General features: G+C 39.5%; 1 protein-coding gene across 10 annotated transcripts in view; it reads left to right on the top strand.

Annotated features, from left to right (window-relative positions):
- Window positions 1–16,817, top strand: part of enox2 (ecto-NOX disulfide-thiol exchanger 2) — a 183,889-nt gene that overhangs the window by 75,612 nt on the left and 91,460 nt on the right. For all 10 annotated transcript variants that reach the window (XR_014914642.1, XM_085429059.1, XM_085429058.1 and 7 more), the window contains one exon: window positions 13,522–13,668. Coding sequence is in view for 7 of the 10 variants with exons in the window: in XM_085429059.1 (XP_085285185.1) it covers window positions 13,522–13,668 (147 nt within the window). In the remaining 3 variants the exon portion in view is untranslated. The remainder of the gene's footprint in view (window positions 1–13,521; window positions 13,669–16,817) is intronic.

Raw genomic sequence — 16,817 nt, 5'->3', positions numbered from 1 at the left:
TTTGAAATTTTCAATGAAATCTTATTTATTTGTTTCGCATTAGAAATTAAGAAAGTACATGGTGTTTAAGATGGTGAACAATCATGCTTATAATCCACATTTACAACGTCTGTTTTGACAGTTTTAAAAAAAATGATGACAAAGTCCAAACAAAGCAGAGCCTTTGATTCCTCCAGATTTCTCAGTTGCAGCTCATAAAGTGACTGGTGAGTGTGACGGAGCATGGACCTCAGCTGCATTGTTTACACATTTCCCATAAGTACTGTTAGAAAAATCAGAGCGACTGACTCAACATATGAAAGAAAAAAGTGTGGCAGACAGCTCACTGTAACTGAATCATGTATACATGTTTTTGGCAATGAACAGTTTATGAAGCAGACTTTTTGAAGCTGATACTCTCAATAGTTTTTTCTCATTTTTTTCTCCATTGGTAAACTTAAATTACATAGAATACAGGATTTACTTGTTGTGAAGTTTTTATATTTGCAAAGTGCATGAAAGGAAGGTGAGCTGATACTCTTGGGGAGAAAATGAACAGATAGCATGGTTTATTTACAGGCAGTTTTTACAACAACTACTTAAGGAATATTTCTTAAAGAAGTTTTGGCTTGTGCGCAAAGATGCCAGCCACTTGTTGGCCAGGGAGATGAGCAATGAGTAGAAACATCTGACAAAGTAAAGCTCCGATCAAGCATCAGTGGGTAGCAACACAGTTTCTTCTGTAGCCTAGAGATCTATAGACTGTTGTGTCACTATTTAAACTTGATTACTATAAGGTTTATGGTAATCAAGTTCATGATAATAATGTAATTTATGGGGTATGTGGAGTCCTAAGGAATAAGCATATCTCAAGTTGTGAATGACAAATCCCTACATTCAAAAACTGCCCAGTAACCTGAGAAATTGTTTAGTAGCTAAAATACCAACATTATGGATTATTGTGGATTTTGCTCAAACTGGCTTGGTAATACAAATAGTTTGCCTGCCATCCACTATCACTCAGCTACAGCTGGCCAAAGTGACACATTTACCCCCCTCTTGTAAAGACAGATGGCAACAAAGTGTCCTCATCAGCTGAGTATTTAGCAGTGCCGTCAACATTAAACCTGTTACTACTGTAAAATTGGCTTTATTCCATCATCTATCTTATTTCCAGCATTTTTATAAAAGGGTGTATACATCCTTTCTGAAAAACACTAGCTAATGGTGTACTCTTGCCATCTCCAACAAAACTTTATGCTTACTATTCTTCCTGCGGTGGCATATTTTGTTAGTGAAGTTTGCACCAGGGGTCACATTAAAAAGATGATTCACTTTGGCCTTTGTCACAGTGTTTCTCTCTTTTTAAATGAGTCAGAGCTTATCTTTAGCATGCATCAGTGGAAACCCAAGGCATTTGAATAAATCAAATAACTCACAGAGTTCCTAAGTGGGTGTTTACTTGACTGAGTGCAACCCATTGTGACCCCGACAGCTCCCAGCCTCCCCAAATTAAAACAAAGATGTTTTGCGCTCTTGTGCCCTACTTCAGCTGTTTTCTTTATTTGTGCCTCAAATATCAGCGTGGCAGCATTTGGAAGAGATTCTCCCTGACTTGTTCCCTGGTCATTTCAGAATGAGGTTTCTCTTGCTCCACTGAATAATTCCTTCTGGCACGCTAAAACCCTCTTTTCCACAAACACCTTCTCTCGCATTTGCCAGTGACAAAACAACAAGAGACTTCAGACAATGAGTGCTGACATTTTCTGCCACAGGGTCCATTAGCACTCTCATGTGTGACTAAATACTGTTTTGGTTATTTTTGCATTCACAGCTCCAAATGTTAGAACGTCTGTACTGAGTAAGGATAAAACAGCACAAAAATTCCAGACTGTGCGGATGACTTAAATGTGCAGTATCATAGCATTTTATTTATTTATGTATTTGCTCTGCTGTGAATCCTGGTGTTGACTTTGAATCTGTAATATTGTTGGCAAACAAAACACACACCTTGTTTTGTTTTTTTTCACTCATTTTGAGACCATTTTTCAGAAGAATTTTTTTTCTACCAGGAAAAAACTGATAATTTGTTCCCATCCAGTCAATGGAAAATGTCAGATAAACAGCTTAACGACTATATAACGGTATATTTGCACCAACAAGGTGATTCCCAAAGAGTTACTAGCCAAAAAAATGGCTTATCTGGCATTGGTGTGTAGTGTGTCCTTAAAAAATAATCAGAAACTGGACAAGTTGAGCATAGAAGTGGCAGACCTTAAAAAAAAGAGACTTCTCTACTGCAGATGAAAGTATCTGAAAATCATATCCTTAAGAAATAGGAAAAAAAAAAACAGCAAAGACCTGATGCAGGAATGAACAGAGGTGTCTGGCTCTTCAGTTGACAAATCCACAGTTCCCTGAAGCCTCATCAGAAATGGCCTCGGTGGAAAGGTGGCTGTCAAGAAGGATGCAACAAAAAGAACCGGGCAGAAGTATGTCAAATTACACATTTGGACTGAAATTGGTGATAACAGGTCTTATAGAGCGATGAATCCAAACACTTCTGTTATATTCTTAGCATATCGCTGTTAAAATGTACGGAGAAGTTCAAGGGAGAAGTAGACGGTAAGCATCCACGGCTATCTGTAAAACATAGAGGACCTGCAGTGGTTTGGAGCTGCATTTCACCCACTGGTGTTGGGGATTTTGTCAAGATTGATTGAATTAGGAACACAGAAAAGTACATCAGATTTTGATCCTCCATGCAATACCATCTAAGAAACATTGAATTGGCTTCATTTTTGCAGCATGACGATGATCCCAAACACACTGCCAGTGAAGTAGAAGCATACCTGAATAGAAGAACACACAATGGAACGCCGTCAGTCATGGATTGGCCTCCCCAATCCTTCGGGAATCCTGGAGAACTGTTCCTGGAGGTTACAAGAAAGCTTGCCTCAAAACTTGGTGTTGTTTCTCTAGAGCTTTTTCCCTTTTTTAGCAAAACTAAAGAAATGAGGAATGGCTCAAATCTCTCGATCGATCGATCGATAGATAGATAGATATTTTTTTTTCAAAATGGTGACGAAATATTACAGTGAAATTATACAACAAAGTGTTGCTAACGGTTTTCAGCAAATTAGTTTGTACAAAAGGTCACTGAACCACATTTGAAGCCCAAAAAATGTTTCATGCTGTACTGAAGGGACACAAAGGCAGAAAGCCTGGTATGACAGGGAGATTCAAGACACCACAACCACAAAAATGGGCATAATGGGACTGACATTCACACAGTGTTCCCACGAAGTCATTTGTAAATGGAAAAAAGACACTTTTTCTTTTTTATTTCTACATATCGTCAGATGACTTTGCCTTTTCTTTTTTTCTGACACCTTCAAACCTATTTTTAGTAATGTCGCTACCGTCATAGATCAGAACAACTATTTTTGTCCGTATTCATATTAAATGGAACAGTTTCCCAGAGCTACAAAAATAAAACTTGAGTTCTTGTAAGCCATAGTTTAAATTCAGATTACGTTAACGTGATATTGTGGTTATGGTTTAACTAGATGCTTTTCAGATCGTTACTACTGGATTATCTTTACATAGGGGGTGTGGCAAGTGAAATCATTTAGCAGTATGTCATGTCATACCATGGATCAGTAGATCTGCAATAAGAAATTCCCAGCTGTTGAGTTTTTGAACTAGGACTCAGACTGCTATGTCTTTTGGTGGCAGTTGTAACAGCTGAAAGTAAAAATTACTATTGCTTCTAATCAGCGGTTATAAAACGGCAGAATGTGTGTCCTACTGGATCGTGATCAGCATTAGTCCCCGCTCTGAGGATGAGAGCAAGCTGGACCAGCATTTAAAGCTCCGACTCCTGGAGAATGACAAGTAGCCATCTGGTAATTCTCCTCTTCAGACCTGTACGGTAGCTACATCCCAAAATAGCATCAAAGGCAAAGAATTGTCTTTTGAAAATGGGCTGTTCTGGAGCTAGACAGATCTCACTTGAATTGTCACTCAGGGGTCTGATGCAGTTGGACACCGATTCAGTTGCACTCATTTTGTCATTTCAGAGAGGGAAGAGAGGGGAAGCTGCACGCACAAGACAAACAATACAAACAAGTGTGGAGCACTTTTTACAAGTATTAATTGACACACAAGGGAATAAGACTTCTTATCTACTCTTCTTGAAACCAAGTACCGCCTCTGGGATGTTCTGAAGAGTGCTGATGAGGTGTGGGTGTGCTTTTCAAAAACGTGCTTAACATGGTTTCCAAAGAAATCTGAAGTTGTGACGCCAGCTGAGTCAAGAAACTAATTTTTTAGGACGGTTGTAAGTTGATTTAGGCTAATGATTCTCATTTTCGTGTACTGCTGGCTGCAGGGCCCGAACTTCCATTGTATTTTGAACGTATTGCCTTTTTTAAACAGTAACTTGTCACTATTCATTTTCTTTATGGATTATTACAGACATCGGCTCTATCTCCTTTGATTAATTACTATTCTCCAAGTGCATTTAATCAAGAAACAAATTATAACCGCTTTGTAAGAAATACTGTCTATATGGAAGCCATCACGATGGCCTTAGGTTACATCAGTATTCAATGAAACTGAAAACTTTCCTTTGAAAATTATTGCAGTAAATACTCCAGTGACCCTTTTACTTAAGGCAAGCAAGTACAGAAAATTGAGGCAGAAAAGGATTCAAATGAGAGAGTGAGCTTGAATAAGAGATGTAGTACTAGGTTGTCTCTAAGCTTTAGAGAGTTTTGTCTGAGAGATGATCTCTGGTCTTTGGTTCTTCGGGGGCTTTGCGACAAACAATAACATTAACAATGCAGGAATTTAATGACAGAACTACTTAGATTTTCATTTTAAAATAAACTCTGACCTCTTTCTCTGGTATTTCTTCCTAGTCTCCATTTCCTGTGCCTAATTTATTCTCTTTTCTCCTTAGCTTTTAATTATTAATAAGGCTAGATAATGGTCAGTTCCTCCAATATGCAAAAGTGATATAGTTTTACATGGACAAAGGCTACTGAAAGAGAAAAGTTGGACTTGTGCAATCAAAGGCAAAAAGCTAGAGAGCAGGACACATCTTGCGGCTTTTAAAAGCTTTTGTCAGCGCTGGCAGCTGCTCATCATAAATCTCCTCTGTCCTCTGTTTCTATCCTTTCCCTTGCAAGTATAATATATACTCGGGTCTGAAACAAATTATAGAGCAGCAAAGATTTCAGAACGGACGGGATAGTCTTTGCAGGAATGAGTCAATCCTTGCTATTAAGGAGCATTCATCTTCTCTGTACATGGTGGCAGACACCAACCAAAGTGTGCATTGCTAATGAGAGCGATCTGGCAGACTTCTTCATACTGCACAAGTTAAGATCACAAAATAAACCAAATCTCCTGATGTGACCTCGGCACAGAATGGCCATATAGCGGGTTGAGCCAAGTATGCTTTAAAGGTGACCGTTTTCAGCCAGTAGTGTCCAAACTCAAACAGCTCTACGTGTGCCATTGTTGAAGTGTGTTGGAGCCAGCGAGCGTCTCATTACTCAGCTCTCTGGAACACAAAAACACATCACCATAGGCTGGATGGTTTTCCGACAGACTGCTAATAGCGTTGACGGCTGTTTAAGGAAAGGGTGAGCGTTTCCAAAGTCATTAGCATATGAGTGCCAGTGCCAGTCGTAATGCATGCCACGCCGTAGTAATGATACAGCAATTGCCTACATAGCCAAGATATCCTTAGTAGTGGAGCCTAATTGTTGATGGCTTGATGTGGCCATGCCCCACATGCATTAAAGTATCCTGTCTTTCAAAGGAGCGAACAGATGGTAAGGGCTTAGACATTTTGTGGCCTCGAGGACAGTAGAAAAGAACGGGTCTCTCGGGAGAAACCTACATTTTAACTTCATCGCCTTTTTAGATTTATTTGACCAATGTTATGCAGCGGTCTCAAAGGACATTCCACATGCATGAGCGTGTGTGTATGTGTGTGAGCTAACGTGACCTTATCAGCTGCTGTGTTGTCTCGTTAACACACACGCATGCACGAGTGCACACGCAAACAACCGCATGCACTGACTGCATTGCAGAAAGGGCATAGGCCTCTGACAGCAGAAAGCGGATTAGACTGCAAACCAAAGATTCTTAGTGAGTTTAATGGAATAGAGATGAGTGGATGGGAGATTTAAATAAATTAACCTTCAGTGAATCCCTTGAGGCTTGGAGAATGACAGAGGGGGTCTGAGGAGGATTTTTTTTTTTTTATAAACTTGCTACTGATTTAATGAATAGTCATGACATTATTACAGGGAGCTTGTACTCCTCAATTTGAATGCAAACTTGAGACTGTTTGAAGCACAGCTCAAGTGAGCACCGCAAATATGGGCAAACGCGTAAATGTATTTCCCTCCCTAAACACTAATAACCTGATCCATTTTGTGCCACAGTTTGAGCTCCATATGCCAACTTATTATTAGTGTTTATTTTGCATGCAGAAATGGGTGATGTTTATAAATGCACTATGAGATATTCTGGCATCTTTTTAAAATGTCATCTCAACATCAGGGAATACATTGACCTTTACTAAACTCCCAGCCATAAGAACATAATTCTTTCTACGTACTTATCACGATATTAACCCTGATTGGTGTCTCTGACATTTACTTAAAGATGCAAAAAGCTGAATATCCTAGATATCATTTTTTAGGAGGATGCTATGATCACTATAGCCTAATTACCGTACATCTTTAAACTGCATTGGCAGTTTAAACTAGTCTTATTTTTGTCTAGTTAGCAAAAAAAGTCTTTTAAATGTCTTTTTTTCTGAGCTATGTTGTTGAAGTGTCATGCATCTCGCTACTACACCCCCAAATCTGTAGGGAATGTAAGTGTAGTGCGCAACCACAAGGTCTGTATGCTGAAACTTTGTCAGCTTCAGCTGTAAAAAAAGGGCTTTTCTAGAATGTACAGTAAGGTCCCATAGAGCACATATCACACTGACTGTGTACAACCAAGCGGATAGATTACCCAGCGGAGATCTTCTGTCTTAATTTGACAGGTCTCCATGGAAACGGGCGTCCATAACAGCATCACGTACAATCTCCAGTTGGTAGAAGCCCCCTTGGGTAACGGTGTCACTGTGCCCTCCATATTCACCGTAATCAATTTTCTGCCAGACTTCCTCCCATCCCGCCTTGAGTTGCTGAAGCTGCGTCAGGCCAGGCTGCTGTCTTAATGGCTTTTAATTGCCTCTGGTTTTACCTGGATGAAGTCTGTCACTCCTGATCAAGAACGTGACTTAAAACACCTCGAGAGTATTCATGGTGATCAACTCATGTGTGCGCACAACACCGCAAACTGACAGAGGAAAACTGGCCCCTCAGGTGTGCGAATTCAAAACAAAACCCAAGTTTTCATTAAAGCTTGAGTTTGGGAAACTTGTCTCGGAGATTACGTGACAATTTGTTTTTGACTGCTGCCGTAGCTCGCTTAAAATATGAACTACTGTGTATTGCGTATGCGACAGACTAATAATATTTTGTTGTTAATATTTTGGGGAAAGGGTGAGAAACATACCCTCTGTTATTAATTTTCTGTCAGAAAACACGGTTGTACCTAAAATGATAATTTGTTTTTCCCACTTTGTGTGGAGTGCTTGTGGTTTTAACTGCTCTTTGTCTTTGCTATAAATACACAGGAAGTGAAAAGCTTCGTTAATGGTCTCTTGAGAATACCACAGCTGCTTGCCGTTCTTTGCATCCTTTGCTAAGCCGTATCAGTCAGACACCTTGTTTATTCATATCTACAGTCAGCTGCCTTTTTAGGAAGCTTGGAGCTCGTGTCCAGCGAGTCCAGAGCCAGAATGTGTCCTGATGGACACACAAGACGGGATATGAATAGAGTAACATCTCATTTTATTGTAGTGTCTGATCTATGCACAAACCCTTTTTAGTGAGTGCTAAGTGAGGTCTTGTGGCTGATCACTACCCTTTCAGGTGACTGAAGGTTAATTTGGGATCCTGTTTGTAGACTTGCCAGTTGCCAGCAGAAATGAGACTTATAGCCTGTGACTGTCACATTACTCTGACCCACACTCTGCCAGCTTTGCAGTAAGTGCAATGAGGCATGATTCAAAATATTACCACAAAGTCACTTTGTGGGCTGCATTATTATATCGATGCTTATGTTGCCTCTTGGTAATGGAGCCTGAACTCTTAGGCCATTCTTATAAAACTTTCATACCTTTTCTACCCTGGCACTTATTATGCACGTGGTCTGCTTCACTAGTGTGTCATCTATATAGACAATATAGTGTTGACTATAGTGCTAAAGCATTTTGTGTATTGATTTTAAAAACTAGTGGCTACAGTATGGCCAAACCTGTCTCACAGTGTTTCTTTAACATTCTGGCAGCTTCACTGTATATCACGGCATTATTAGAAATGGTTTTTATTATTATATTCAGTTAAAATAGTTGAATGTCAAACAATGCAATGCCATCATTAAAAACTTTCCAGCAAAGAACAAAGACAGAGAATCATTTAGTTATCGAGCAACGTTGCATTTGTGTTCCAGGTTTCTTAAATGTGAATGTGTGGTTTCAGTGGAGCTCGAGCCCATCACAGCTGTTATAGGGCAATAGTTTTGGGACATCCTGGACAGGTTGCCAGTCGGCCTCAGGATCAACACTAATAGCTAGTTCAGAATCACCAGTTAACCTAACCCCATGAATACCTTTGAAGTGTGGGGTGAAGCTCACAGTGACATCAAATCAAATCAAATCACTTTTATTGTCACATCACATGTGCAGGCACACTGGCACAGCACATGCGAGTGAAATTCTTGTGTGCGAGCCCCACAAGCAACAGAGATGTGCAAACACAACAACACAAACGAGCAAAATACAAGAATGGCCAACCTGAAACTAATAAATATATGTACAATATATAATAGTGTATGCATTTCTGGATGTGTATACTAAATATTTTCGTGTGTGTGTGTGTGTGTGTGTGTGTGTGTGTGTGTGTGTGTGTGTGTGTGTGTGTGTGTATACACATTTTTACAAGTTAAATAGTAAAAAAATAAAATAAAATAATAATAATAATAATAATAATAAAATATATAAAATATACAGAGTTGAATATGTGCAAAACAAGTGGCATTTATATACAGTGTGGAGTGCATAATGTTGAAGTTCCAGTAGTGAAGCTGAGGTGTCTATGACGTGTTCAGCAGTCTGATGGCCTGATGGAAGAAGCTGTCTGACATAGGGAGAACATGCAGTTTCCATACAGGACCTTGTAGCTGTGACCTCTTTCCAAACTGTGACGCCAACTTGGAATTCTGTTTAAACAAAACGAAACCAAAAAAATGACCATTTGGTGTCCTGTGATGAACTGACAACCTATACAGTGTGTACACCGCTGGCTATCTGAATAGAGCTGCCCGAGCCTGCCTCTCCTCAGTTGCCTCCACCAAGTCTTCTGGGGATGACACCAAGGAGTTAAGAGTAATGTCTGTAATATCTGCAGTATGTGCCATCCAGGAGGCATTCCACCTTAGCTGGGTTCTTTTGAAATAGCCAAAGAAAATAAGAAAGAAGTCTTGGTTTTGCTTCTAGTGGGGCAACTGCTCTGGGTTTCCCCCTTGCTTCTCACCACAGCTGGGTATCATGAATATGTTTTCTTTTTTTAGAGCATTAGGTCTGTCGGATGCATCCAACTGTGAGCTCACAAACTTGCAAAACGGAAGCAGTGTATGGGGAAGGTGTTTTTCTTGTTTCTTTGACCAAAGTGCATGAATCTGCTCCATCTCAACAAGACAGAAAAACACACAGATCTTTATGCAGCATTTCCTCTTCTGGCTTTTTTTGTGATGTTCAGGATTAAAAGTTGTTTTTCACCTGATCTGATAGGCGAATGTGCTCAGCCACTTTAAACGTCCGATGCAAATCAGTGGAGCTGAAAGACGCTTTGTTGACAGTTCGGGTTTAGTAATGCAGTGGATTAGTCAGAGAAGCTGATTTATTTCTGAGGTTGGGACTGTGTTAATGGAATGTGCCACCGTCTTGCCCTTTGCCTTGTTCAGATGGATGAATGTCCAATAATCTACATGGTCTCTGTATTTTCTCTGCTCTAGTTTAAAGACTTCGCTGCTTGGGTCGTCCCCGCACTAATGCCCATCCTCGCAGTGGTGCGCTGATGCACATTTCCTTATGCTCTGCATTATTCATATCCACCAATTGGTTTATTAGCTGATATTTGTTCGATTAAAGGCTACAAGAGAGTTATGCAAACGTGTTAGGAAGAAAATCATTACAGCTCAGTGCGCTGTCTTGTACTTGAAAGCTCATAGGTTCAATTTCCATAGCTCCCAGTGACTTATGAAGTGTGATACAACTAGATGTAAGATACAACTTGTTTTCAACAGTGTCAAATTAAAAAATAGGGCATTTGTGAAATAAATAGTCTTATCTAATCTAATTTCCTAAATTCCTTAATTTGTATAACCATTAGTCTAAAATCTCAAAGCTGATCAGTGTACTAAAAGAAAATGAGTAAAGCAGGCTAAACGTGGGATTATGGATCACATTTCATAGATTGTGAGGTAAATTATGTGTGAGTTTAATGAGCAGTTATTGTTGTAACTGCTTGGATCCAGCTTGGTTACTTCCATGTTTTGTTTTTGTGTTGTTTGTTGACCTGGCTCAACTTTAAAATAATCAGCAGAAACTGTCTCGCATTCTCCCAAGAAACTCACAATGTAGACGTACTACCTTGTTTCAATTCCAAGGCAGTTCAATGGTGTTTTAATGAGCCACTGACTTTCACTGTGCATTCTAATGGTCCTGTGCTTTCCTGGCTCACTGTACCATTAATGGTGCATGTTGTTAATTCATTCTTGTTGGACGAGCAGCCCAGACTCATTTGTGATATTTCTTTTGTATTCCGTTCTGAGGCTCGAAGTCTCTGTTTCATTTCCTCGGTTTACTCTGCAGCCCTGCTGTCCATCTCCTCCCACCCTCCTGGCATTTATTTTCTTCTCCCTCTGGGGAGTGATTCTCCCCGACATCGCTACACGCCCTGGCCAGATGTTGAAACTTAAATACGCCATTCATCAGCCCACAGACTCAAGTAGGGGCGATGACCCTGGAAAGACATTGTTAGTATACAAAGCTCACACACTCACCGCCTTTACTCATAAATTCTCTTCCCACCCTGCACATTTAAACCAAGACATTTCTGGTGTGAGTAACTGTCCAATTTCTGGTTCTGAAAATGGCCTCTTGAGAGCTTAAACTTCAAAAACAAGATTCTAGTGTGTGATTAGAAATGAAGATTTGCAGCCAAAATCTTTTTCATTGAGGCCGATTTATTGTGTCCATTATTTTCTCTGCAGTTAATTCCAGAGTAATGGTATCATTCAAGAGCCAGATAAGTTACTGAACTTGATTTAAAAAAATAAAAAATGTTTAAGTCCTTGGAGCATTCTGTCATGAACTCTAGATCAAATAAAATCAACAATTTGAGTGCCACAGATTTGCCTATTTTCATTCACCTTTGCACCATATTTTCAAGTCCTTTTTTTCCGTTTAGGAACAAATCTTGTAAAATTGTTGGAGAAGCTCACCACTGTGAGCTAAAGTGACGCTCTTTCCTTCATCTGGAAGGGCAGTAACACTGTAACCACTGAAGCTTAGTGGTCAGTGTTCAGTGCTGCTTCACTTTTTCCATAACTACTCTTTGCCTTTCGCTTGGGAACTCACAAGCGCATGACTAAAAGTCTCATCTCTTCAGATGTAAACTGTTGCTGTTTATTGGTGACAGAGTTAACATTGGCAGAGGAATGCATTTATTTCGCTCTCTGGACGGTCATCTTTAAAGACGTGACAGATGGATGTTGAATAGAGATTGACTTAAGAGGGTTCTGTGCGTGCGTGCACGCTCACACACACTACTCAGACTGACTGTGCAGAAAATACCAATGCCTAAATCTGAGAAATCTCCCATGCACAGATTTAAAGTATTTTAAGGCCTCGTTTCAGGTTTTATTGCTGGAATTGCAAGCATGGCATTAACTTTCTAACAGACTTTATCCTATGTTTTTTTTTCTGGTTTTTTTTCTTTGTTTGTTTGTATGTTTGTTTTTAACTGATTGTTTATGTAACAGAATGGGAGTTTGCACACTAGATTTATAAAATTCAAGGGGAAATTTGGTAGTTCTCTACTTTCCTTATTCTCCTTTTTAAAGTGAGGCTTGATCTATCTGTTTTTCTTTGTCTATGTCAGTTGCTAGTCACATAAAAGCTACTGGTCATTCTTGTTGTTGACAGATTATAGTCATGAAAGGTTGAGACACAGTTGACAAAGGTATCAGTAACCTCATTAGCTGTATAAGCCTTAATTAAACCACTACTTCAAAGCTGCATCATTAGAGCATCACCCTGAAGTCTTGAGTATTTGATGGGCTAAAAAACAAGGCTACAACAGTTTCAGTGCACAATTTAAAAAAATAAAAAATGAATGTCTATAGCTACTTCTGAGTTTGATACAAACTGATTAGTCTCTCAGACCTGTAATAGAGCCACAGTAAAGTGGGGTTTCTGCTCTGTTTTGCCATGGAGGGAAAACAAATCTGAGCTCAAAGAAGTGTCATGAATTTTTCATGAATTAAGACGGAGTCTCTCCAGGACCCCGCTCTGAATTATGAACTAATGCAGCTCTTAAAGAGCGCAGAATAAGTGATACATTCATTAGGACTTGGGGGGGAATCTCATAATAATTTAGTGATAAATAAAGATTCATTCAAGTGTTCTTACTGTCTCGTATGATCGAAATAAAGATGCTAAGGAAAAAGCTGTCTTCACCACACTGTCTTATTTTTACTATTAGGTTGTGGCTTTGTTAAAACTGACCTTGATTAGAAGAGAAGGAAGCATTGCACATACCCGTCTGCCCAGGCAAGCACAAAATATTGATTCATATGTCAGGCATCCAGTGTATCGTTGTCTATTTTTGCCTGCAAGTGAGCAACTGAAACGAAGACCTAGAAAATAAAATCCCATATTAGTTTTGGTTTTGTTTTCTTAAAGAGCGAGCACATTTTAATTAACAGCAATATAAACCTTGGCTATTTGAATCTCAGCAGAAATACTAATTTATCAGTGTAGCCCAGTTGGCTTTCTAGATTGCTGTACCAATGAGAATGGGTTTTATCAGCCTGATTAGGGTTAATTAATTTAAGTGTTATTCCATCTGCTATTGACTGTAGCAATGGTCTAAACTGATTACATTTAAAAATATATTTTACAACTTTTAGCATGTAAACGGTTTGAGTCCAGTGTGACTCGAAGATAGTTGAACTTGTTTTGCAGTGTCAGGCCCAAAACGGGAGCATTTTTAGTGACACTCTTTATATATGTCGTCCACTTTTTTGTAATCTCATTTATCTCACATCATTTTAAATAAACGAAGAGTCGTTATTTAATTGAATATATTGTGGCTTTTGTTTTTGTCTGTTTTGCAGGACTCAACGCTTTGCCTTTTGATCCAGCAGCCAACAACGACCCTCTTCAGTTCAACGGTTCCAGCGGACAGCTGGTGACCGACTGTCCTCCCTTGGAAAACACTGCAGAAAACAGCAAGAAGAGGAAGAGAGCCAGCCTTCCTCCAGGTACTAACAGCAGCTACCTCACAAGTTTTGCACCACTGCTGCAGGATTGCTCTATGGTCTCAAATCCTCATTTTGCCCTCAGCCATGTCAAATTTCTAAATGCAAGAGTTTGTAACCTCAAATGGAGAATACCCCCCTTCACTTAGGAGTGCTTTGATACAACAGTTATATTTCTTACCTTTCTCCCCTCCGTCTTCCTCTACCAACATCAAATAAGTGCAATGTGAATTGTTGCATAATCCTATTATTTGGCGGCAGTATGGAAAAGAGTAGCTTAGTTCAGTCTTTGTTGTTTTCGATTACCTTGCCATAGAGCTGGGCAATATGAGATTTTTTCATATCACGATATGTTTTTTTCATTTCAGGCGATAACGATATCTATCACGATATAAGCCAAATAACTATATTTGTAAGATTTAAATGTGCCGTTGCTCACAAGTAAAATGTGAAATAATCAGCAGCTTGTTTTTATTTAAATATTTATTTCCCATAATAAGTTAAACAGGGTAGATGTACTTAAGGAACATGAGACTTTTTCAGATAAATAAAGGCAAATATTGCAAACTACACAAAAGGCAGCCGCTAAAGCGTTTAAGTTTCAAAATAGAACAAACGAAACAGACTAAATTGTCAATTCCACTTAGAAACAAAATATTAATTCTAAAAATAAATCTTAGTTTGTTTTACAGAAGAACAGACAAAACTGACTAACTTTTGTCAATATCAAATAAACTGAGAACTAAAAGGAAATTCTCAATCTCTCCTTGTTGTATAGCTGAGCTTTTCAAACAGTTTAACAGTTACTTTAGTCTGACAAAAGCCGAATGACGAATTAGCGCTTCCAGTCAGAGACTGAGGCTACGTCCACACGTACACGGGTATTTTTGAAAACGGAGATTTTCCGTTTTTGTTTTAAAAATAATCCCGTCCACACATAAAGGCAGAAATGAAGGAAAACGCTGCTATGAACATGCCAAAGCAGCAGGTGGCGCTAGATTCCTAACCGTGCAGAAATGTTGGCCAATCAGAAGTCTAGAAGCCTCGGTGGGAAAAAGTAAACAAAGCTGGGGCATAGAAGCAGAACCGAGTCGTATGTGTGGAGGGACAGTAACTGTGTGTATATGTAAGCATTTAAACACTGCAGAGAGTAGAATTAACAGTATTGTAGAAATTCATTTCACCGAAACAATAACGTGGCGCACAGTGTGACGCATGCACCAGTTTATTGTATTTCCAGACTTGCTTTCGGCACATTTACAGTGCAGCTACTCTGTTTTTTGTCAGACTTGAAATAGCCGAAATACCTTCACACTACGGAACTTCTATGGCTCTTCCGTTCGACAATCTCTCCGGCGTTGGAACCATCATCTGTTTTCTCTTCGGTCACGCTCGGTTGATTTTTCTAGTCGGCACACTCATTTCCTCCATTACGCGCTGGCTGCTTCCCAAACAAACACACGTGCGGCTTGGCACTTGTGCGGTACGTAACAAGTCACGCGACGTGACGCTGCGGCTGTGATTGGTTCGGCTCTGCGCTGCTTAATTTGGATTGGCTGACCTTTTTTTTTTTTTTTTTTTTTTTTTTAAGAGGACAAGAGCGGCGAGGTCTATCGCGATAGCTTAATTTCTCTATCGAGTAAAAGTTATATCGCGATACATATCGTTATCGTTCTATCGCCCAGCTCTACCTTGCCATGTCCTCGGGCTCTGGTTGTCAGGCCTGTTTGGAGGTCAGGCAGCTGCAGCAGAAAAAAAAAATGCTCCGGTGAGATTGTGTGTACGCGCCTGACTGTCTGTTACCGTGCCAACACAGGCTGCCAATCACAGCTCCAACACAGCTTCAGTTTTCTCACACAAACACTGACCACAGGGAGGGACACACTGAGAAAAGTGCACACGCGTGCATGCGTTTATGTGAGGATGTGCTATAATTAAACAGTAATTTGAGTAAGTGTTGGTGTTTGCCTGGTAATGTGTCAAATTAAAAAAGGACTTTCTAATTAAAGAATTAAAGAAGTACTGACTAATTAATTGCTTTGTAAGTAATAGAACAAAAAGGCCCTTAAGACAGAGAGGTGTTGTTCTGTGAGCTCTGCTTTCGTGGCAATGCTAATTAATACTTCACATTAGCGCAGTCTTAATCGACTCTTCATCTTTTCCTCACATCTTCACATGAACGAGTCCATGACTTGATGGCAATTTAATTTTAATTCGCTGACCACGCTAAACTCTAATTGGGCAATGTATCTTAGATGATTGTAGAAGGGCGGGGTGTGTGTGTGTGTGTGTGTGTGTGTGGGGGGGGGGGGGGGTAGTGAAATTGACACCACATGTTGACATGTGGGGGAAATAAAAGAAGGTAGCGATCGGTAAAAAGCCTTAAATTAGAAAATGCACCAATTACCAAAACACAATGCTTTGTATTATTGCAGGAGTTTGTTGGCTTAAGAGAAGTTGGCTTAATACAGCTTTTCAATTAAGAAAAAATGTCTCAACTGTGTTACAAACCTCCTAAAATTGATCTATACAGATAAGTTTATGAAGAGAGCATGTTGTGCAAATGTAAACAAACATGGAGCTTTTTCTTTTGTTAGATTCCAGTTTCTTCATGATCAATGAGCTCTCACTTGTTAGATTTCCCACAACAGCAGTGAGAACCAAGTATCCTACGGTCATAATGTCATTAGTTTAATGTGAAATCACTCTGTCAGTATGACCGTGCATTCACAGCAGAAACTGAGAATATTTACTGCATTGTTCTGCTGTCATGTTTAAGTCACATTAGACGAGGCAGAAATGTTCAGTATATTCAAAAAGTGCTCAGAGCAACAGTGGTAACAGTGTATAGAGTTATAGTTTTACGGTTACAGTATTTTGGCTCTGTGTAACTTGGTAATTCTGCACAAAGTTATTTATATTATTATATTTATATTTGCCATTCTCTGAGAACTTGGTTTCTCCAGTATTACATAATACAAGGATGTGATCTTTTACAGCCTGGGAACTCAACAGCAAGTGGCCTCAAGGGGCAATGGACAGTTTTTCAGAGCTTCCAGTGTAACCAGAGGATATCCTGGTCGAGAATTTCTATTTCTGCCTGTCAAAAAAGCAAAAGGAGATTTATTTATTTTTCTCATCCAGCTGAAGGG

This window comes from Rhamphochromis longiceps, linkage group LG2 (genome assembly GCF_057381845.1).
Source record: "Rhamphochromis longiceps isolate RC_006_pf linkage group LG2, R_longiceps_female_GT1.1, whole genome shotgun sequence".
NCBI classification, from domain to species: Eukaryota; Metazoa; Chordata; class Actinopteri; order Cichliformes; family Cichlidae; genus Rhamphochromis; species Rhamphochromis longiceps.
The sequence above is the reverse complement of the archived record's forward strand: the minus strand, read 5'-3'. Positions and strand labels throughout refer to the sequence as shown.